This window comes from Hippoglossus stenolepis, chromosome 13 (genome assembly GCF_022539355.2).
Source record: "Hippoglossus stenolepis isolate QCI-W04-F060 chromosome 13, HSTE1.2, whole genome shotgun sequence".
NCBI classification, from domain to species: domain Eukaryota; kingdom Metazoa; phylum Chordata; class Actinopteri; order Pleuronectiformes; family Pleuronectidae; genus Hippoglossus; species Hippoglossus stenolepis.
Genome location: NC_061495.1, coordinates 17,875,843 through 17,897,459, shown reverse-complemented (window position 1 = coordinate 17,897,459; position 21,617 = coordinate 17,875,843). Strand labels below are relative to the sequence as shown.

General features: G+C 43.5%; 2 protein-coding genes across 21 annotated transcripts in view; both read right to left on the bottom strand.

Annotated features, from left to right (window-relative positions):
- Positions 1 to 57: 57 nt before the first annotated feature.
- Positions 58 to 7,457, bottom strand: fbxl3a (F-box and leucine-rich repeat protein 3a). The gene is made up of 5 exons (XM_035174119.2): positions 7,185 to 7,457; positions 4,996 to 5,362; positions 4,741 to 4,863; positions 3,700 to 3,871; positions 58 to 3,368 (listed from the first exon to the last, which is right to left on the bottom strand). The coding sequence occupies exons 2-5, from the start codon at positions 5,359 to 5,361 to the stop codon at positions 2,728 to 2,730; spliced, it is 1,302 nt and encodes a 433-aa protein (XP_035030010.2). The 5' UTR covers position 5,362; positions 7,185 to 7,457; the 3' UTR covers positions 58 to 2,727.
- A 1,626-nt stretch (positions 7,458 to 9,083) lies between these two features.
- mycbp2 (MYC binding protein 2) overlaps positions 9,084 to 21,617 on the bottom strand; it is a 58,347-nt gene continuing 45,813 nt past the window's right edge. For 10 of the 20 annotated variants that reach the window (XM_035175330.2, XM_035175344.2, XM_035175345.2 and 7 more), the window contains 29 exons: positions 21,470 to 21,574; positions 19,210 to 20,847; positions 18,876 to 19,066; positions 18,544 to 18,791; positions 18,280 to 18,447; positions 17,959 to 18,128; positions 17,667 to 17,866; positions 17,368 to 17,517; positions 17,109 to 17,269; positions 16,854 to 17,010; positions 16,489 to 16,713; positions 16,301 to 16,366; positions 15,718 to 15,957; positions 15,506 to 15,595; positions 15,330 to 15,410; positions 14,972 to 15,238; positions 14,007 to 14,290; positions 13,815 to 13,911; positions 13,580 to 13,699; positions 13,389 to 13,490; positions 13,171 to 13,299; positions 12,937 to 13,069; positions 12,677 to 12,780; positions 11,973 to 12,161; positions 11,777 to 11,884; positions 11,320 to 11,529; positions 11,129 to 11,236; positions 10,620 to 10,785; positions 9,084 to 10,019 (listed from right to left, as the gene is read on the bottom strand). In XM_035175330.2, the coding sequence (XP_035031221.1) occupies positions 9,904 to 10,019; positions 10,620 to 10,785; positions 11,129 to 11,236; positions 11,320 to 11,529; positions 11,777 to 11,884; positions 11,973 to 12,161; positions 12,677 to 12,780; positions 12,937 to 13,069; positions 13,171 to 13,299; positions 13,389 to 13,490; positions 13,580 to 13,699; positions 13,815 to 13,911; positions 14,007 to 14,290; positions 14,972 to 15,238; positions 15,330 to 15,410; positions 15,506 to 15,595; positions 15,718 to 15,957; positions 16,301 to 16,366; positions 16,489 to 16,713; positions 16,854 to 17,010; positions 17,109 to 17,269; positions 17,368 to 17,517; positions 17,667 to 17,866; positions 17,959 to 18,128; positions 18,280 to 18,447; positions 18,544 to 18,791; positions 18,876 to 19,066; positions 19,210 to 20,847; positions 21,470 to 21,574 (6,023 nt within the window). In that variant the 3' untranslated portion in view covers positions 9,084 to 9,903. The remainder of the gene's footprint in view (positions 10,020 to 10,619; positions 10,786 to 11,128; positions 11,237 to 11,319; positions 11,530 to 11,776; positions 11,885 to 11,972; positions 12,162 to 12,676; positions 12,781 to 12,936; positions 13,070 to 13,170; positions 13,300 to 13,388; positions 13,491 to 13,579; positions 13,700 to 13,814; positions 13,912 to 14,006; positions 14,291 to 14,971; positions 15,239 to 15,329; positions 15,411 to 15,505; positions 15,596 to 15,717; positions 15,958 to 16,300; positions 16,367 to 16,488; positions 16,714 to 16,853; positions 17,011 to 17,108; positions 17,270 to 17,367; positions 17,518 to 17,666; positions 17,867 to 17,958; positions 18,129 to 18,279; positions 18,448 to 18,543; positions 18,792 to 18,875; positions 19,067 to 19,209; positions 20,848 to 21,469; positions 21,575 to 21,617) is intronic. The other 10 variants (XM_035175343.2, XM_035175350.2, XM_035175351.2 and 7 more) reach the window with 7 other exon arrangements.

Below are 21,617 nucleotides of genomic sequence, written 5' to 3'. Positions count from 1 at the left end.
TATTTAATCTATGATGTACTTCAGTGTTTGGAAAAGAATGAAATGACAGCTGCAGAGTACATTCAGAAATTTTATTACCGGTATAAGATCACATATCCAAAACAATTGTCATTTCAAGACAGGTGACCAGTAAAGCAAAGTAGACAAAGCATTTGCCAAACAGAAGCAACACTTAAGGACAGCATTGTCAACACCAGTTTATTCCAAATAAAACTTACCGGAGGAATCGCAGAACAACTGAGGTGAAAATAACTATTACTGTGAACAGGCATCTTTATGAAAGAGAAACGAGAAGCGCTATTAAGACACAACCTCAGTTCAAAGCTGCTGTCATTAACTATTGTTTACTGCACTGCATAAATTAATACAAATAATCAGGCGATATGTTACTGTACCGTTAAGATGCTAAAGTACACGAGCATAAACAATCAGCACAGGTATCTACTTCAGTGACCAGAGACCCATACAATAATAAACTATGTTAGATATCCTGCAACTTAAGTGTCTCAGTTTGTAGTTTGTGTTACAGTTTAGCTTCATTAAGTGTCTACATGAGAATGATGAATACAAAGGAATGAAGTCTGGCAGAAGTTGTAAAAAGCAAAAATCTTGGTTTTTACATAAATCCTAATGGCATACTGCGACGTCCAAAAGTTTGGACACTACTCGCAATTTAAAATTTGCATTTGATAGTGATTTTGCAAGCAATTTAAAGTGCCCTCCCCCACCCATTTCTACAGATCTCTTAAGTAGATCCTAGTTGGGTTTTTGGAAGTTTTACATGTTTTCCAGGTGAACAGTTTGATTCCTGTAACTTTACATTACAATACATTTCATTTAGCTGACGCTTTCATCCAAAGCGACTTACAATAAGTGCATTCAACCATGAGGTTGGATATCTAGTGCTTTTCTGCTGCAAAACAAACGATCTTTTATACAAATTCTTACAATTTTGGCCTTTCTCTGCATAAAGAGTGCAGGGTCAAATTCCCTGAATGGAGTGTGCTACATCTTTGTTTTAATCTCCATATATTGATATATTATGTTAAAAAAATTTTTTCGTAGTGAAGTCAGAACTTTTACACCACCTGCCTGCAACAAAGCCACAAAGACGGAAGTGGAACCAATAGAACCAAATCCTGCTGCTGGTCTGCTTGCTGGTTAAAATGAGTGCTTTCTTTTTGTATAACTCAAAAAGAAGAAATTAATTAGAAAAGCAGTCGCATCAATAAATTACACAGCCTGACTTCTCTAGTGACAATAGTATGAAAATTATCCATCTAGCAAAGGATAACTTGCACTCTTATAAAAGACACAAGCCATAAAGGAAACTTCAAACCCCGACAGAGGGTACATTTCTATTCATAATAATAATCAAACACACAGCGTTTTATATACAGATTCATTTGACTTCCTTCTTAAAGGAAAAGAACATTTGTTTCACTCATCTGACTTGCCAAATCTCTTTTGACTGAAATGGTTTGGATGATATTGGGCAACGGGAGCATGAAGGAAAACTGGAGAGACGGTGTTTGTAATGAGACGGGTGAGTACACTGCTTCCTTTCCTGCACGTACAATGTGATAACATGATACAGAGCAATGTGTGGGCTAACAAGGAGGGCAGGTATTCACGACAGGTTCAGAGCTTGAACAGGCAAATAGCAGAAGACACAAATGAAACCTACATAGGAAATATATTCATTTAATGCACCTGCAAGACAAATTGATTGTCTTTTGCATTCTCGGCGTGCACTGTGAGCAAATAGCTGCAGAGACTCGTCGATCTGTTGAATAACTACAAAGATTCAGACGTGCCTGTGCAGGGTTTGTATTTACAAAGAATCATTTCTCTGCTTGCTTCTTTTTCAATCAGTAATTGCAGATTTATCACTTCAATATATTGTTCTTGGTGTCAAAAGCCCAGTACAGCCTCAATAATCAGCAATTAAATCTGGGTCCAACTAAGGCAAACTGTTAACAACAATCGTTTCATTGCTTTTCATGTCAAGCAGAAGGACTTGGTTTGTCCTAGTGATTATTTGGTGTTCACGTAAGGTGCTTAGGAAATAAGAATAATAAAACAAAAATATTTTTTTTCAAGCCAATTTATGTACACTGCTGGAAAAAAATATCTGCAATAACTTTAAATAAATAAAGCCATTTGGAAATCCTCCAATGGCATATTGTGTTACAGAGTGCAGAGTTGCTATCGCAGACTGGATTTAAGTAGGCCGAGTGGTAGTGAAACACCATGCAATCGTGTTCCTTATTGTCCCACATTACTCCACGACATTAAAGCGCGCACACACACACAAATATATAGATTATCATAACCAGGCTACAATGTCCAAATATGTCAGTTTAGAGTTATAAAAATAACTTTTTTTGTCAAAAATGTCCCCCTGCACTGGTCTGAAGAACATGTGAAGAAGCCGGCTTGTCGAGTGCTTTCTCCACGTTGGATAAAGCAGGATCCACAGTCTGATTTCTACCACGTGAGATTTCTGTGGTGTTTGCACTACATGACATTGTGTAGCAGGCGGCTGCCGCACTATACCCTTGAGCTGCACTCTACACGACACAGGGGTTCAGCAAGTCTATGCTCTCCAGGATGGCACCAAACATTCCACTACAGCTGAGCATTTAAAGGCTTTTCAGTGCAAACATGGAGGCCGTGTTCTACACCACACGCTTTTCACGTACTGAACTGCTCTGGGGATTTACTTTACCATGTCGGCATCATGTCTGGGAACCAGACCCGGCCCAGGTGCTTCGAAACCTCCCAGTGAATCTCATCCAGGGAGTATTTGTGATCGGGAATCAGCACCTCCTCCATGATGGAGAGCTGGGACAGCCTCTGGCCGCACATCTTCACAAACTCCACAAAAGCACTGCAGGAGACTTCGCACTCCCCCAGGCCGATGGCTGACAGCTGGGTGCAGTGCTTTGCGATGCGGATCAGCTCCTCGTCCAGAGGGCGCAGGCCGTTGGCGCAAACCACCAGCTCCACCAGACGGGGGCAGTGGAGGCCAACACGGCCCAAGACATCCTTGCTGACTGAGCGGCCGAAGTAGAGGTGTGTGACAGGGGTTTCCTCGTTGAAGAAAGGACCAAACTCGTTTTCATAGAGAAAGAAGTACATGACCAGGTTGAATTTGGGCGAGTGCCGCACCATAGCGTCCCAGCTGCTCTTTTTGATGGTGTGGAAGTGCTGGCCAGGGGTCTCGCTCACCACGTCAATACGCAAGTGTTCCAGGTGGACGTGTTTCTCCGAGGAGAGGGCCAGCAGGAGTTCGTCACTCAGGAGGTGGTAGTTCAGTGCGAGCTCCCTCAGCCCGTGACACTGGTCTGCCACACATAGGATTCCTAAAAATACACAGATTGTGGTTTTAAAACATAAACAAACTTTTTTTAAGTCGACTAAAGATGACAGAATTCCTAAAAATCTATGGCCATCAACGGCTCCAACGCAAAAAAAATATCCACTATATTTGCCAGAAGTTGCAGTTGAACCAGCATCATTATCATAGCTGACATTAAAAAAAAGTTGCAGGAAAAATGCATGCGAGAGGGGGAAACTGGAAAGCAGCAAAATAGTTCATTTATAATATATCACAAAAATAAAAATCAGGACAAAGCTGCTTCTTTCCGATGTTGAGCAGTGAACCAGTCGTAGGAGTCTTTACTGTGACTGTACCTGCGGGAGAGACGTGAGGGCAGCTGCTCATCTTCAGCAATTTCAGGGTGTCACTGTTATTGGCCACCAGCACCTTCAGAGACGGATCATCGACTGGCGTGTCGTCAATCTTTAGCGAGGACAGCGACTTGGAGTTGACGAACACCACAGTCAGAGCTGAGATGAAGTGAGACTATGGGAGGGGTGAAAAATTATGCGCTGAATTATAAATCACTAAGAGGCCGACGGCACATTTTTAGAAGTGGCAAGATGAAAACCAGGTCTCGGATTTTCATGGACAAAATGGTTATTTTAATAATATGGATTTGAAATGAAGATGGCCAAAGCATATATTGCAGATCAATGTTACATTTTTATTTATCTTGAAATGGGGGGATAAAATGTCTGATTTGCACGGTATTCATTTTTTTGTCTATTAGCCCTTGTGTGGGTGCTCCCACTCTGCCTCTCCCGTTCATTAACTCTATTTATCGAAATGTCTACTTGATTAAGGAAACTTGAACATAGTTTATGCACAATCATTGGCTGTAACCCATGACCCTAACAAAATCTACTCAATGAAGAGGTTAGCTAATCTACAGTTTTCCGTCCTTTTTTAGGTTGTCCAAAATTTTTAATGCACAAAAATATTTCTTGGACAAGATTTTTTGGACTGATATCTCTTGAGCATGCAGAGGCTCTGCAGATTTAAAATGTCTAAGAAATGGAATCTCAAAGACGATGACATGTACAGAATATTGGGAGACAAAGATTATACATGTACAGTGTGTGTTAAAAGTTTCAAGCTGTGGTGATAAAAATGGTGTAAGTCATAAAATTACTCATACACATGTGAGACCTTAGTTTGCAGAGCGACAAAATAAGAATGCGAAAGTAACATCCTGCGTCCTTATGAGTCTGTGGAAATAATTACAAATTTGTCCTTGGTTGTGCACAAGAACAGACGTTGCTTTTCAGCCCCGTCCTTAGATATTATGAGAATACAAAAGTGGACTTTAAATCTCAAGAACAAGATACTGTAAAGTATTGGGTTAATAATACCTTTGGAACCTCCATGAAACTTGGTCTGGCTGTAGAGATAAGCCCCAAGGTCTTCAGTGAGCAATTCACCAACTGTGAAAGAATGTCACATGCAGCCTCTGCAGACTCTGTACTACTGTCCACCTGACAAGTACAAACACAGATAGAAAAACACGTGAAGAACATAAAAAAAACACATTTAAAATCATTCAGATGGTGCAGCCAAGATTCAAGACATCGCCTGTGTTGCATATTTCAGTGGTGCTGCTGTCTCACCTTGAAGCTGACGTACTGCAGGTGGTTGGAGTGCCTCTTTATGATCTGCTTGATGAGGTCTGGATGTGTGGCTTTCAGGTAAGAGCTAGCCGGCTGGTTGAGCTCGAACTCGAAGCATCTCCACAGCTCAGGCATGTGGAACGCCTGGTTCCACCGCCGACACACCTGAGAGGCAAACGCCCGGTCCAGCAGCGGAAGGTACTGGAAGATGTGGAGCAGGAGCTCCTGAGGAAGCCGCACCCAGTCGCTGCCGGCCACGGCCTCTGGATCCTCGCTCAACTGCTTCCGAACCTTCTTGCGCGCCTCCGGTGGGCTTTTGCTAGGGGAGCCGTTGCTGCCCTCCTCAGCTCCTTTTATCCGCTTCATCCTGAAACATGGAGATGAAACAGCTTGGTAAAATCCAACATGGCAAAACAAGTTAAAGACAGGTTTTCATTACACAGTTAATTACGTGGATTAGTAAATCAATTCAGGTTAAACTCAACTGAGGTGAAGCCTGATACTACAGTCAGTTTCCAGTTTTCTGTTCCAGACACCAGTCCTTTTCATAAACATATGTATATTAAATGAAACAATAGATGAACGTTAATTCCCCCTAGCAGGGGATTTGAGGGGTGGCATTAGTGTTGCCAATTAAAACCAACCATTGGCCAAAACCTTCCATTCCTTTTAGCTGGATTTAGTATTTCTCACTGTGACACAATTCTGTGTCCCCTATGGATGGGGCACTGCCACACTGGAAAAGACCACTCCCATCAGGACCGACATGTTTCATCATAGACTGGGGGTGATAAGTGGAACTAAAGAACATCAGCAAAATGACACCATAGCAGAGCCACCAGATCCCCCCCCTAAAGGGTCAAACATTAATGTATGCAAGATGTGCTGGTGGAGAATATGATGAGGCATGACTCATTTGACTGCATCACTTTTTCCCCACATCTCTGCAGACCGGTGCTTAAGGTCCGTGCACCACTGAACCCTCAAATCCTCTTTGTAATGAGGGGTTGATGCACTGCAGACCTCCTCTGACATCCCTCTCTGTGTGGATGGAGTGGGTTATTATTGCAGACACAGTGTGATCACATCCTGCACTGGCACTCTGAGGGAAGAGTTGCTCTGCTGCTTTTTCAATATACAGAATTATACAGGTTTCTCTTTAGCCACCGTTGCTGTTAAACCACCAGTCAGCCGACTAATCTGTGCAGCTGGATCTCTTTTCCTCTGTGACCTCCCGGTGAACCCTCTTCCCCACGTGCGTGGATGTTGCCATCTTGTCACTAAATCAGACTGGACAGGGCCTTCTGTGCATCACCAGAGGGCATTGTGGGATAATACCAGCTTAGCAGTAGCATGCAGTCAATCTGTGTGAGAGCATCTGCGTCGGATTTGCTCATCTACTCATATAGAAGATTTTGACACCAGGCAACGACTGTACAACTCCTCTCAGACATGGTGCAAGGAGATTGATTAACACATTAACCACGTCACTGGGCCAACCAGACTGTCACCATTACTACCTATGTATATCTTTATTTGATTTTATATATATAGTCTTTAGTTCTACTCTTGTACTTTTTTTTAATACACATCTGCTGTACCATAATAATTTTACAGGCTATGCTTCAGTTATTTATCTTTGAATCTGGATTTATATTTGCCTTCAATACTCACGTGTGTCTTTCAATCACCTGATACTTAAAACATGTGTACTGACAATATCTCCATTCATATTTCTTTACAGTGACAGCTTTGTAGTAGTTCTGGGGGCTGGACTTCCATCTCACTGCAGGGAACTTATTGTTGACTCACTTAAACGATGTTATTCTTATGCTCTTGTGTTTGTCTATTTTGTTTCTATCTATATGTCTATATATCTATGTAGAGGCCACACACACGCAGTAGCAGTCTGTGAATTGAGATTAAAAGCAAGGTGGTAGGTTTAAATCAGTGTTAAGTAGGTGGGTGGATGTGCAGCTAGCTTAGTAGCATCGATGTTTTGGTTACACAGAATTAGCAGGAAACCGACACTGAAAGCGAAGCAGCGAATAAACATCCCCGTTAGCTTGATTTGCTCAGTGAGACAACTAGAAACTAGCCTTCGTGCGATAACACAAATAAACGGCTTGTTAACGCCTCGTCTCCCGCTGAGACGCCCGCACCACAGCTCCTCCAGGCGGACATCATACCTGGTTGTTTACGTTAGCAGGAAAATCCGACACCTGGCAGGTAGATGCTTCAGCCCGGACCCGCGGTGGAAAAGCTCATTCGCACCGGCCAGAGAACTTGCATGGGAGCACCATGACCGGGCCGCCCGTTTGTAAAGCAGCGAGGGGACCAGAGAGGCTCGTTCCCCGGGGAAGAAAAGTGACACCTCCGCCTCGGCTGACCTACTTCATCCGCCGCAGAGCCGCTGCCTCCGAAATGGCGAAATGTTGTTGTGACGGCCGCGCTGCATCATGGGAAGATGCAATGCGAAATGGCTGTTGGCGAAGATCGTCTCTGTCGGAGCGATGATTCACCGGGCGCGACAATAGAGTCTGCATGTTGTGTTCTCAAGTAAACTTCCTGTTACAGACTTTGATGAGCAAATGTATTTCTGTCTTTATGATGCATCCTGTCTGCTGATCACTGTTACATTAATATTCATTAATATACTTAATCAAGAGAACAATCAATGATAATCAATGCAAAGAGAGAAAATACTGAGAAACGCCTGTAATATTTTACCACAGTCTGATGACATTAATTAAAGATTAACTAACATGTTTTATTTGACAAAAACCCAAATGCCCAAACCCTATGCAGTCATAATGAGGACATGTAAATTGTGATGAATATTAAGACTTACACTTTTTTTATCTATACTTATTAAATTTTATACTGATATGGACCTATGAGTCAGAAATAAAGCTTAACAACGTAAACCTAATGGCAAACACAATAACACTTCATGTTTGAGAAGCTGGAGACAGTGAATGTCGTCTTGCTCAATAAAGTTCATAACCAATTACTGAATTGTCCCCTTTGTGGAGGATGAGGCGAACACAAAATACACCTGAGGGGTCGTGAGATGATAAACCATACAGACTATAAACCATAACAAAAAGTTCTACTAAGTGACCCTCAAGTTATTTTAGGCCACTTCAGAAACAAACGTAAATACTTTCAGGAGAATTACCCTAATGATTAGACATTAGTCAGTAGTAGATCACTTCTCAGTTCAGTTATGCTTCACCTTTGGTAATCAACATCATTATCTGTATCTAAGTATTTGAAGTATTGAATATTGACTATAGTATTTACTCAACAGTGCACTGACTCCAAATCCACGGTTCGGTTCAGACCTCGATTTTTTGGGGGTCTTAATGTTTTTAAACCTAAATATCACAAGTGTGCTTGTATGTGCATTATATTCATCTTGGCCTAATTAAAATAGCCTAACTTTTACTGCAGCTGTGCTTACTCAAAAATGCTTGGATCAAAATAATCATGTGAGGGCGCAGATGTAGCAGTGGGTTGGGGAATCGCATGTTAGGGGACATTTGTATCACGGTTTTTGGGAGCATCATTGACACCAAATGCTAGCAGGTGGCTAAATGAAAGAAAATGTGTCCTCTCATTAAGAAACCACACATTGGATACTTCGTGAAACAGAGAACCTGGTTTATTACCATTCAACTCCATCCACCACAGATATTACAGAGCAGATTCACAAGTATTAAGCTTTTTTATATAACAGCAGCTGCTTTTTTTCCACACTCTGTTCCCCGGACCCTCACCCGACCCCCCCAGTCCCCCTGCCTCCTACTTGGGGAAAAGCATTACAGGTGCACAATTTGTATTTGGTGTGACGACTGGCCCCCTTAAAATCATTCAGCTGTAATCAGTCTCACTGTGAGGTGTTTTTGTATTACCGTAGGATTTGGTACTTTCTTTTTGCATTATTTTTTTTAACAGAGTTGTAAATGGGATTTACATCCACCATCGTTCACTGCGGGTGCCAGGCTCCTCCTCCTCATTTCTAGACAACATAGGAGATCTGACATTTAGAAGAAGAGGGGGGGAAATTACGACTCTCTACTGTATAAAAATGTACAGTGGCTTTATTGACATACATTCCATAGGTTAAACAGCTGCAAAATAGGAGGCACACCCAGTATTGCACTTCATTAAAAGTTCTGGCTCAAAACATAACCCAGAATATCAAACAAAACTGAAGTGAAGAGTAGCAACTTCGGAATACAGCTATTTTTGAATAGTATCGTTATATACAAGATTAGATAAATCGTACACTACTTTCCGCCCAAATATTTTTAACAGTCTTACTCACCAACTCAGCTTTTTTTGTCCGTCAACCCACGATGCACTTGACAGTGGAGGATACTGTACAAGATTACGAAAAAGGTTTACATACAACAATATTTTAAATTTATAGTTAGGAAGCTGGGAATAGGGCCTGTTCCTTTTTTTAAACCCCACACTTATCCACAGTTGCCTTTAAGCAAATTCATTTCATATTCAATGTTTAATCTTGTATTGTTACACTTCAGGAGGTGTGCAACTTCTATAGAAGCCGAGGGAATACAACGGCCGCATGCAAACACGTCACAAGTTTTTTTCTTTTTTTTTTTTAAATCTTCTTTTTTTAAATTCTGTTGTTCTTTTTTTCCCTCCACCATTCATGTCTCTCTGAATTCCAAAGGAGCCACAGCCTGTCTTTGTAGAAGGGCCCGGTTACTGATGTAGGTAGAGGGGCAGACCTGAGGACTCTTGGTGTCGAGCAGAAACCTGGTCCGGTGTCCAGGACACTCGACGGAGCAAGAGCCAAGCTTCGCGGGCTGAGCCTCGGCAGCAGCCAGAAATCACAGTAGACGAACTGGTTCTCAATTTGAAGTCCCGTGTTGTTTAGAAGGTGTGGGCATTCCTGCACACCCCACAGCCCAAAGCGAACTCCTCCCCCGTTGGCGGGTGAACCACATGCAAAGGGCACTCGGTACCTTCCAGCTGTTTGCCTTTAGGGCCTGTGACAGAAACGACAATAATTACTTTTCAACTCAGTCTGTTTTTTGCAGTCAGTCATTGTCTTTAAATTGTCATTGTCACAGTCGATTGATAAATACAATCTCTAAAGGTCTTTTGTCAGTTGTTAAATTATCTCGATATATACCAAGAATCAAAAATAGTTTTTCTTCCTCCCTGACAAACCTTAGTATTTTGATGTCGTGTTGAGGGAACATGCAGTTATTTCTACAATCACATTTAATCCGAGGCACATCATATAAAACCACACGTAACATTTAGCTGGTGTGTTCTAGTCATGGATATATGGTCTCAGTTATCAGAGCAATGCAATTAGTCGCTATGATTGTATGTCAGTTGGCAAAAACTTTGTTAACAATTTCCAAAAAGTGTGGTTGAGGTCTATTAAATACCTAATTTATTTCTCCCTACTCATCTTCCTCCTTCTGAGTTTACAATACAAGTAAAGGATTTGATTTAAATCCTTTGGAAAATGATCATACAACAAATGCCTTAGACAGGAAGAGTGCTATTTCATTGTGACTCCGGTGTCTGCAAGAGGGTGTGAATAATTCAGTACAGTCACTAGAATCATTGCGTACCTGCAGGACAATGGGGCAGCTCCTCCTTGGGGACACTGGTCATCCTCTGGAAGTCATCGTGGCAGGCGTTGCAGAAGTGTGTGGTGCCAAAGCAGAAGAAAACTGCCACCGAGCAGCAGTACCTGCATTTATACTCCAGGAAGTCTGTGCCGTGCTTCGAGCACATCTGGTGAGAGTAAAAATGAAACATCAGTGTTGTGTTTATATTTTGTTTTATAAAAACACATTGGCACCATTTTAAAAGGAATAGTTTCATATAATTACAAACATATTCGCTATAATGAATAAAAGTCACCAGCCATTTAACAGTTCCAGCAAGTTGCTCCCAATAAAAGCACGACTCGTCCTGTAATTAGCGAGCTCATTTGACATGTTAATTATTGAGCTTTAGAGATTGTCACTTCTGAACAGAGCCAGCTCTTCGTCCAAGTTTCCAGTCTTTATACTGAGCTAAGATAGTTGCCACTGAATCCAGCTTGTGTCTAAAGTGGCAGTCATCTAATACCCACCTGTGCCCTGGAGACATCTGAGCAGGCTCCACAGATCAGCTCACTGGGGTCGTAGTCGTCTCCCTGTCCTGCCTCTGCATCACAGCGAGCCTCTCCACCAAAGTAGGCCTGGGCGAAAAATAGGATGTGATTAATTCTCTACCCAAGAACATGTAACTTCACACATTTTGCATCTTTAGTTCACACGGCACCTTTTTGCACTTGTAACAGACATAGTATGCGTATCTGTTCATGGCAAAGCCTGCAGGGTCGTTGTGGAATCGCGCTCCTGGTGTAGTTATTGCCTCACTCTTGTGCAGACCCTCATACTCCAGCCTCATCAGGGCCTTTCTCCTCACATCCTCATAGAGCTCCTTGATGGGGTCGAGCAGGTCCTTGATCACGGAGTGATTGATTTTGTTCTAAAGACAAACAGGTGGCCATGTTCATTAAGTTTGTTCTGTTGAGTCACATTATGCGTCAACGTTATTTCACAAAGACGACAGTAAACAAAGACGTCACGGTCTGCGTCACAGTAATCTGAGTATTTTCAACAAAGCTTATAAGTAAACTGAACTCAATCCTCTTTGAGGCGTGGTGGAAAGCGTTTTAAAGCTCTTTGTTGCTAAATCAATCTCTTAAATCAGACGAGCTCCGGTAACATCTTACCTTACAAATTGGACACAACATGAACCCGAATGTGATTCGGGGCCCCAACCAGCGATTTTCAAGAACACGGCGAGTACACTGAAGGTGGAACACGTGAGTGCAGTCCAGCTGGGAACAGAACAAAGAGTCAAAGTGTTGAAACAAGGACAAATCGGAATCCAGGGGTGAAACTCTTACATCGAATGGACAGTAGTACCTGTACTGCAGGAGCAGCAGAGAGCGCTTCTGTGAAGCAGATCATACACATGTCGTCTGCGTCCTGTTTCAGACAGCCGGTGCTCTTGTCACAGCCGTGCAGACATGGGAGGCAGGCCTCTTCGTTTTTAACCCCTCCACAGGGGTGACCACATGCATGAGTCTTACAGCACGCCAGTTTAGCGTATTCCTAAAGGAGAACACAAGAGAAACTTGTGTTATTTCTAATTTATATAATATACACTTTACTACACAACTTTACATTGTGTTATAGTTTTTTTTTTTTTCACCTGATACATTATTTGTTACATTCACCACAGACTTATTTTTGAGGCGATTCAAGTTTCCAAGGTGGTGATGCTTCATTATAAATATTCTCAAGCAATATTTCCACTCACCAAGAGAAGACCAAAATCTGTTAATCTATATTTTTACTTGGGTAAAATATTTTTCTATCTTGATTAAGTATAGATATAAATAATCAGTTTTTACAGAATGATACAGATTTTGGATAAAAAAAAAAAACTATAAAACTAAATAATAATTTAGTTTTCCTATTAGTGTTTCTGTTGTGAGCATTTGTTGACATAGAAAAAAAGTTTTCAATAAAACAACAGTTTTAATAGATACTACAAAGAGTAACAGAAAGATATGCAGACAATAAGGTTTGGTTGAGTTTTGTTGTTTATAGTTGATGTTGCGTACTTGACAATCGGGGTCTGCGCAGACGCTTCCCACTGCAGACAACTCAGTGCCATTCCTCGTTCCACAGAACCTGCAGGCATCAGAGCTGCTGGAGGCTGGTTTACCTACAAAAATATTAAGATTCATCAGGATAGGTTTACACATGTTAAAAGGAAGGCTTGAGGGAATTTTGTAGTTCGGAAAGAACATATTTGATTGCAAGATTGTGCAATTTAAGAAAGTTTTTAGTCATAGAGATACATTAATAGTTTCTGTTTTACCTGTGTGCTCTCTGAACTCCACCATAGCCTTCATAGTCTTTGAGTCAGCCAGAGCCATGAGCCAGAAGAGCTTGGTTCTACCGCAGCCTTCATGCAGATCCACCTTTATGGCCTCCTCTTCCTCCTTGAACACCTGAAAGCAGTCATGAAGGTAAGTTATAATATCAGCCTGATCGATAATCCACATTCCTTCTATAATCTGTTTCACATTATCTATATTCAAGTAAAGCAGACCTGTCTCTGGTGGGAGCGTGTGCGTCGGTGCAGATGGAGGAAGCGGTCACAGTCGGTGCAGAGGTTGCCGCACATGTTACACAGTATAATGGCTGCTGTCTCTCCGTCGTCGTGGTTGTCACACATAGGCTATGGAAAGAAGCAGAGGATGATTATTACTCATTCGTTTGATTATCTATCAATTATTTTCTCACAGGGAAACTCTTGGCCATTCTCACCATCTGCTTCTGCTGTCCGTCTTTGCCCATCCAGCGACCGGAGGACAGTCGATCTACATGGTCCTGGTCCAGCACACACAGTGATGCTAAGGCCAGCCACAGCTATGAGGAAGAACAGGTAATGATTACCAAATGTATTCATATTTCTAACACAGGTAAATGTTCTCATATGAGTAAATCTGTATTCATACCCTTGTGGTGGCGATACAGCGTACAGGGGACCGATGCTCCTCCTCCATTTTAGTCAGCGCTATAATGGTCTCAGCTATTGCATTTTTGGTTACTCTGGACCAGGCATCTGAAAGGTGGCCCTAAATAAATAACACACAACTCTATTAGAAAAACTTTTTTAGTATTAACAGATTTTACAAAATACAATATACAAATGACTAAGACGATAGATCAATAACACCCCCATGGACTTACAGCTGCCATGTCTTTAACCAGCTTTATTATGATCTCTGCGATCTGAGGAGGGGTGGAGCCTTTCATCCACCAGTGACTCTCCCCCCTGCGGATGTAGCTGAACACAACAGGAAGGTACAACGTAAGACTTTTAGAAAATAATGTGACAAACCAAGTGAATTTGTGTTGTGATGACTCTCTGCAGAAACTCACCTTGAGTTGAAGATCATGGGCAGCGTGACGGTGGTGACCCCTTTACCAGCAGCCATGCCAGCCGTGCCAGAGATGGTGGTGCCTTTGGCTTTCAGCTGCACGGTGAGGGCTTTGGCGATGCAACCCAGAAACATGTCAAGGATGCCGAGCTTGTTCCAGTCACCCTTCTCCGTGGAGTGGATGATGTCACTGATGTCTGCCGGCGGCAGAGCCTTCACCCCGATGATGCTGGCAAGTCGCACAGGTGTGACCTCTGGAAGGACCCGTCTGAGCAGAGATGTCACCTGAGAGGAGGCAGAGTCGGAGAGTAAACAAGAACTTTTAATTTGTGTTTTATCAAAGGATATTTACTGAAATGTATACAAAGAAAAAGATCTTATAAAACAATTTCGAACTCCAAAACCACAGTAAACTATATTTTAGTCCCAGCTGAAATATTTTGGTCAGGAAAATTTGGTCGCACACAAGGCTCTGATATGCTCGATAAAAATAATGGATCATTTTCTCTCTTCTATGCCAATTTAAATGACATGAGTCACAGCTATTGAAGATTAAACATATTACCATTCATCATCTATCAGCATTGAGAAGTCTAAACAAACAGATGAACCAAGTAAAACAACAAATTCATTGCATAACATCTAAGATAATCCCACTGCTGTGAATTCAAGCTAAATATTTATTGAGAATTATGTTTCTTTACTTGACCTGCTTAAACTTTTTTGTTTATTGAAACTTGAATATGTGCGCTCATTAGGACACAAGAAACACATCACTGCTGCCAGTTTCATGCTGTTTCACTAATTGACAGTAGGTGGCAGTAATGTGCCAATAAATACAGTAACGGGCCATGAAATGCAGGCAATAAGAATGACAGTGATACATGTGTGCAAGCAGATGTGTGCAAGCAGGTGTGTGTGTGTGTGTGTGTGTGTGTGTGTGTGCGCGCGCGCGCGCTTGCCCACCTGTCTCTGTACACGTGGGGAAGCCGTGTGCAGCAGGGAAAACAGGTCTTGCATGAGTGTCAGCTGCTGAGCGAGGTACTGGCGGCCCACGTTGGAGCCACTCAGAGCCAGGACCATGGACAGCAGCTCAAAGCAGTAGGCGTCTGAGGAGGCGTCATCGTCACTGGGCTGAGAGTTGGCGTTCTCTTTGCTGGAGATGGCGTGCTCCCACTCCTCTCTCACACGTGTGGCCTCCATACGGATGGCCTGGACGATGTGGGCGCACACCTGGAGTTGAGAACACACGCTAGGTTAGAAGAGGGCGGAGGCAAAAGTAATACTTCATCCTGTTGAATGAACAGTGGAACTGATTGTTTACCTGTTTCTGCAGGTTGGTCAGTTTGCTCCTGCTGAAAATGATTCCCACCATGTGCTCCTTAAGGTCTGCATCAGATGGAGCCTATTCATAGAAATGCAAAGTGTAAAACATTAGGGTAAAGGGCACTAAATAAGCATGTTATTCAAACAGGTCAGTAAAACTATCAGAATTCAGACCTTATCTTCTCCCTCAGGCGACGAAAGCAGATTTTTCTCCTCCTGTTCTGGAGTCGGTTCTGCATCTCCACAGATTAGTTTTCCAAAGACCTAAGGGCACACAATAAATTAGTAACAGCACCAAAAACGCAATTCCATTTTCAAACAGACAGGTAGAGTGATAGATAAATAACTTGTCAGGTGATTGTTTGGCTGAAGCCGTTGAGACAGACCTGTGAGGTGATGAGGCGGAAAACTCTGAGGGTCTCAGCCTCGCAGTTCTTCTGTTGGGCCATGCTGGCTGAGATCTGTCCAGGAATCTTGATGCTTTCACCCTCTTTCCAGCCAAGAACCTTCACCTGCCGCACCCTCAGGGTGTTTTCGGGACCTTTCAGTTCCACTTTGATCACATGATGATCTCCTCCAGGGAGCTCACTGGTCACCCAGCCCATGTGACGGGAGTCAAGGTCAACCTGGAGGGAAAATTCATAAGGGCATTCACAGAGCTCTGTCCCATTGGTAAATTAACCAAAGTGCATCTTATAAAACAGCCCGATAATGAAATTCACTATTGTTTCTACATCACTTGATTTAATAAGAGTCAATATAATTCGTAAAACAGACAAAACATACAAAGCAGCAGCAGAGGGACACCTCTTTGTGTTTTGAAAACAGCTTTAATGTAAGTGGCTGAACTTCAAACACTCAAGTCCAAGCATGTTTAGACTTCAAACTGACTCTTTAAACTTAAACAGCATTCATAAAGCACAAATAAAAGAGTTTATACTCCATTCACATGTACCGGACTTAACTCACCTGTTTAATCCTGCAGAGGTCCTCTATTGCTTTTCCACACAGGAACGTCACTGCTGTGACTTTGTTCTGTGGAGAGAAAAATAAGAAAACGCACATAAATACATTATCATCATCAAATCCACACTGTTAATTTCTAGTATAGCTGAGAAGCAGTTTTTTAAGCCTGAAACACTTCAATGTCTCCTCACCCCAATGTCCCTGGAGTTGTCCACATGAACAGACACGTTGGAGGCGTTGATGCCTTTCACACAGCTGATGGTGATGCTCTTGGTTTTGTTCTTGTCCTCGTCTCCAGATTCCCAGAAGGTCTCTGTGGAGCCGTCTGTCAGGCTGCCGATCATGGCAGGACGACTGGATGTCTTGATGTCCACCACACTGGTCAGATCCTTCAGACAGGTCACCAGGCAGAGATCCTATCGTCACACAGGGACAGATTGGCGTCAGAGCAGTGTATGACGGATGGATAACAAAAAGACACAAACTGAAGACACAGATCTGATGTATAATTAAGTAGTATTTGTTTAAAAATAATGTGGTGAGGTTGTTTTCCTACCTGGCTCATTGCTTCGTAGCCTGACTGCACACTGATGTTGAAGCTCTCCTCGCTGTCTCCATCATCCGACTTGGACAAAATATTGTTGATATGATGGAAAACGTTGCTCTGGTGGAGGAACTGATGGTCCGACTGCTTGAATTTAAGACTCCAGCACCTAAAACAAAGCGATCCACAAACATTAACATTGCTACATAAAACAAACAAAACTTTTGTTGCTCATAAACTGGACAATTTCATTCTAGAAAATTCTACCTAAGTGCCATCTGCTGAAGCGAGCTGCCACTAGGAAGTGACATCATGAGGTCAGAGATGGTCTGAAGGAGGCGGTGGAAAGTGTGAGGGAGAGGATGAGCTGCTTCCCCTGCGATGACAATATCTGACAGAGGGTGTTCACAAACGCCAAGGTCTCTTTCCTGTTGAGCACAGAACGGAGATAATCATAATTAAAAGATACAACAACAAAGCTCAAAGTGTTCAGGCAGGATTTTGGACTTTTCAAACCACTCGTTACCTGTTCCACAATTTCTTTGTTGCCCTTGTTCTCCTCATCTTCCTCATCCTCTGGCTCAAAGGGCGATGGAGTGAGAGATGCTACAAAATGCCAAAGGATGTCGTGCAGAGAAGTGGTCTGGATCACATTGCACAGCAGCCAGTTGAATGCCTGACAAGGACACCAAGAGTAAATCACACCAAGTAGTCGTACACAGAGACAATTCTATAGTCAAATTAAAAACAAATTTAGTTTTTAGTCTACATGATTGAGCTCTGAGCCTGAGACAGATATTGCTGCCCAGATAGCTGCTACTGTACCTCCATGGCAAACACTCTGCAGGCAGATTTCCTCAGTGCGTGCCTCATGGCCACCTCCAGGCCCTCCAGGTCATGGTGCTGGATAACAAAAGCCAACACAGGCCACTGGAAGTTCCTCTCCCCCTTACTGAGGGAGCCGTGGGCCGAGATCAGCCGAGAGAGCTCTGGAGACGGGTGCCTCAGCAGGGAGGAGCCCACCTCTGAATGGGGGGGTAGAGGAAGTCAATGTATCAGATGATGCCATTTAACGCTAAGAGTCACCTATTATTTCTCAAAAGTTATTGATGCTTACCTGCATCACCACTATGCACCCTGCGTCTGGGCACAGCTTTGACCCGGGCTGGAGAGGGCGAGTGTTGCTTGTCATACTCGGAGGCCACGACTGAGTAAGACCTCTGAAACACCGTACGCTTGGCCGTGTCGGTGTCTGTGATTGGACTGGTCTCGAGACTAATAGAGAGCCAATTGGGACAAACACAGATACCTACTGTTAAACCTCAAATGGAAATATCTTTACCGATATTAAAATCAGCATCATCTGGAATTTAGTGTTAGCACATGAATGAAGTACAGTTTAAGAAATTAAGGAAATAGCACGATTAAGATGTTTCACCTGGGGGGCATTGATTTCATGTTGTTCTCAGGTTCCTCAAACACATTGGGGCAGGCATCAGGGGTGACTGAAATATAAGGTGCAGGGACAGATGTAGAGCGCAAATACCTCATCTCATCTTGGAAGAGGTTATCATCTTGGTAGGACCCAAAGTTCTCTGTGTGTTGCCTGGGGAATATAAGGAGAGTGACTCAAATCATTACACAATCAAGACATATTGGTGTATTTTTTTGCTTATCTATAAAAAGGCAGCCTATTATTTACCTGGCAAGTGTCTGCAGGTAGAGGCAGCCCATTTTATTGGGCAGTTCGTCCGACACGCCCTCCTTGAGGCTGGGAAGCAGGTGCGAGTGCAGGGGCCGGGGAGGGTGGTGGCACAGCATGCTGGGTTCGGCCGCACTGCTTAGGGACAGCAGGAACAAAGCGTTTGCCCGAATCACCTGGTGGGCCTCAATTGTGGGCAGAACCCTCGGGGTCTTCACTTGCAGAGGTTTTCTCCTCGACTGCTTCACCTGGCAAAAACCATACAGACGGTGTGAAAAAAAGCAGACAGTGTTTCTAAATAAAATAGATGTAAGAGATTTAAATGCCAAAACCTTGATGCAGGAGTAGGGTACCTTTTCCCTGGCAGCCGTCTGTTTCTCTCTGAGGTACTTTTCACGACAGCGATCGCACACCAGGTACCAGGTGCTGCCTCCTATGCCTCCATCTCCACAGTTCCCGGCCCAACCACCACAGAAGTGGCCAATACTGTTGTAGCCCTGGCCACCAGCATAGCGTCCACACCCTGTCACAGAAACACAAATAAAAGGATGTTAAAATATGTTCTAAATTTATGCTACTTGAATTAAATTTGCAGTGTGAAATTGTAATATTAAAAGATTATTTAAATGACTATGGTGCTTATACTTAAACATAAAAGGTTCTTACCTGGATGAGCCTGTCTCATGTGGTAGGTGACAGGATACGGGTGAGATTCCCCACACAGCTCACAGATGGTGTCTTTCTCCGGTCCACCCATGGCAAGCTGTGCCATCTCTCCAAATAGATTCCCTCTCGGACGCACGTCGGATTTCTCCCTCTTCTTCTTCTCCTTCTTTGACTTTTTATTGTCTTTCTCGTGATCCTTCTTTTTTAAGATGGCGCTGGACCCTGGGCTGGGGAAGATCATGTTCTGAGTTGCAGCCTTGATGGTGGCCATTGATATGTCCTCCCAGAAGGCGACCAAATGCTGCAACGTTAACGGTAATATCGACTTTACCCTCATAGAGGGATGAGAACTCATCTCATAGGAAATGGCCTCCCCTTTCCCATCTTCACACTTCTCTGGCAATGGGGGTTCCTTCAACATGGACAGTACCTTGTTTTTGTTGATGCTGCCCATTTTAGAGATGTCAGGGCCGTGTGGAGCAATGTTAAACATGTTAAGTGCAGAGGAAATCTCTAAAGAGTGTCGGTTCTTTAACTTACTTTCCTTATCCTCAGCACACTGTCCTCCCAGGGAGCTGCGGATTGGGGCGTGCTCTTTGGTTAAGTCTGGGTTGAACTTTAGGAAGGATGAGCAGGCCATGGCATCATGGACAATACCTTCATGCCAAAGGAATGCTGCGAAGACTGCTCGCGCACATTCGGCCACAGAGGGCGACATGGCCTGTTTGGCAGGCTCTGTGACCCTCGATGTGCTCTCACCTTTAAAGAGGGGCCCAGATTTGTCCTTCTTCGGGCGCGTGTGTCGACTGGAGGTTTTGCGACTGACTTTAGGTGAAGAGCGACTCTCAAGTTCTTCTTTCACAGGAGCTTTGCCAATGCTAAAGTGCACCTTACTCGAGCCATCCTCGGAATTACTGGCCTCCACATTCTCATCGTTGCCCTCCTCGTTGGAGAGGAGAGCACTAGAGGTGCAAACCTCCACTACTTCACTATGGAGGTTCTCTTGGGTCACATGAGGAGAAGGAACACGGTTCTCTGCATTACTGCTAACACCTTGGTTTGGATCTTTAGGAGATAGTTTGGGTTTGGGGGAGGTAGATCGGCCTCTAAGTGGCTCTGTAAGTGGAACTTTCTTCTTTCTGAGTGTGTCCGGGTCCAGAGTGTATGAATCTGATTTGGATCTCTCTCTGGGAGGGTCGAGTCGGGCTTTGGAAGATGGACTCACTTTAGGTGGGAGGTTCTTGTCATGGTGGGTTGAAGAGGAGTGCTGGGAGGAGGTATTGGAGGGACTCAACCTGCCTGAGGAGGATACAGCTTTTTGTTTGGGAGAAGAGGAGCGAGAGCCAGGGTTTGGGGACTCGGCCCGAAGCCCTGAATTTCTCCCGTCTGCCTTTAGAGCTTGCAGAGTGTTGTGATTTGGCGAATGAGAGCGACTGTGAGAGTCGGACCTCAGTTTGGCCGTGTCTGAGCGCAGGATGAGTGCTTCGCTGGCTGAGAGTCCACCCTCACCCGTCTTGCTCCTGCTCTGTTCAGATGAACGGCTTCCCCGACTTTCCTGTTTGGGCGAGCGGTTCTCCTGACGGTGTTTGGAGGATGGGGACATGGGTCGTGCACCAGACATCAGGCTCCCTCGTTCACCTATAAGTTGCAAATTTAAACTGTTATACCACAAAACAGTGCAGCATCAGTGGTAAGAGTTTAACCATTTACTGCAACTCTAGATTGCAAAATCAACATCTGAGTGAAAAAAAATGTAATGTTAAAAGGATAAGGTCAAGTGAAATGAACGGCAGAAAGACAGATAAGTCCCAAAAGTGGAGGATGGTAAAAATAACAACTGATTTTGAAAAACAACGTTTTGCAGTTGGGTTTTTCTGCCAGCTTTGTCTATTACCAGACAAACTGATATGGATGAGAATAGCTAGTGAACCATGGAGGAGTTGATGAAAGATGAATTCCAGCCCAGTTCTGGGATCTCTCCGACTAAAATTGGATCAAGCCTTGGTCTTAACCAGAAATCAGGCATCTTGTATAGTAACCTCCTAAAATTGTCTGGAAGTCAATTAGTAGCATTAAAACTCATGTCAATCGGGTACTGACTTCTGTACAGTTTAGAAGGTAAACTAAGCACTAATATTTAATGCACTAATTGTATTATTCACAAGCTCAAGTACAACAAACTTGTGTTTGGGGGTTTTTCCGGAGTTCCTGCCTACCCTCTGTTCAGTCTGAGGGAGGCATGCATGCTGTGATTACCCACCCTTTTGCCTCAGAGCGAGAGATGAGAGAGCAGTACCATGCCCAGCCACGGACACACTGCTTTTGTGCATACGCTCACGAGAAGCGAGGCTGCGAGATGAACCATCTACAGCGGAAAACAGTGGAGCAGGTAAACAAACAAGCCATGG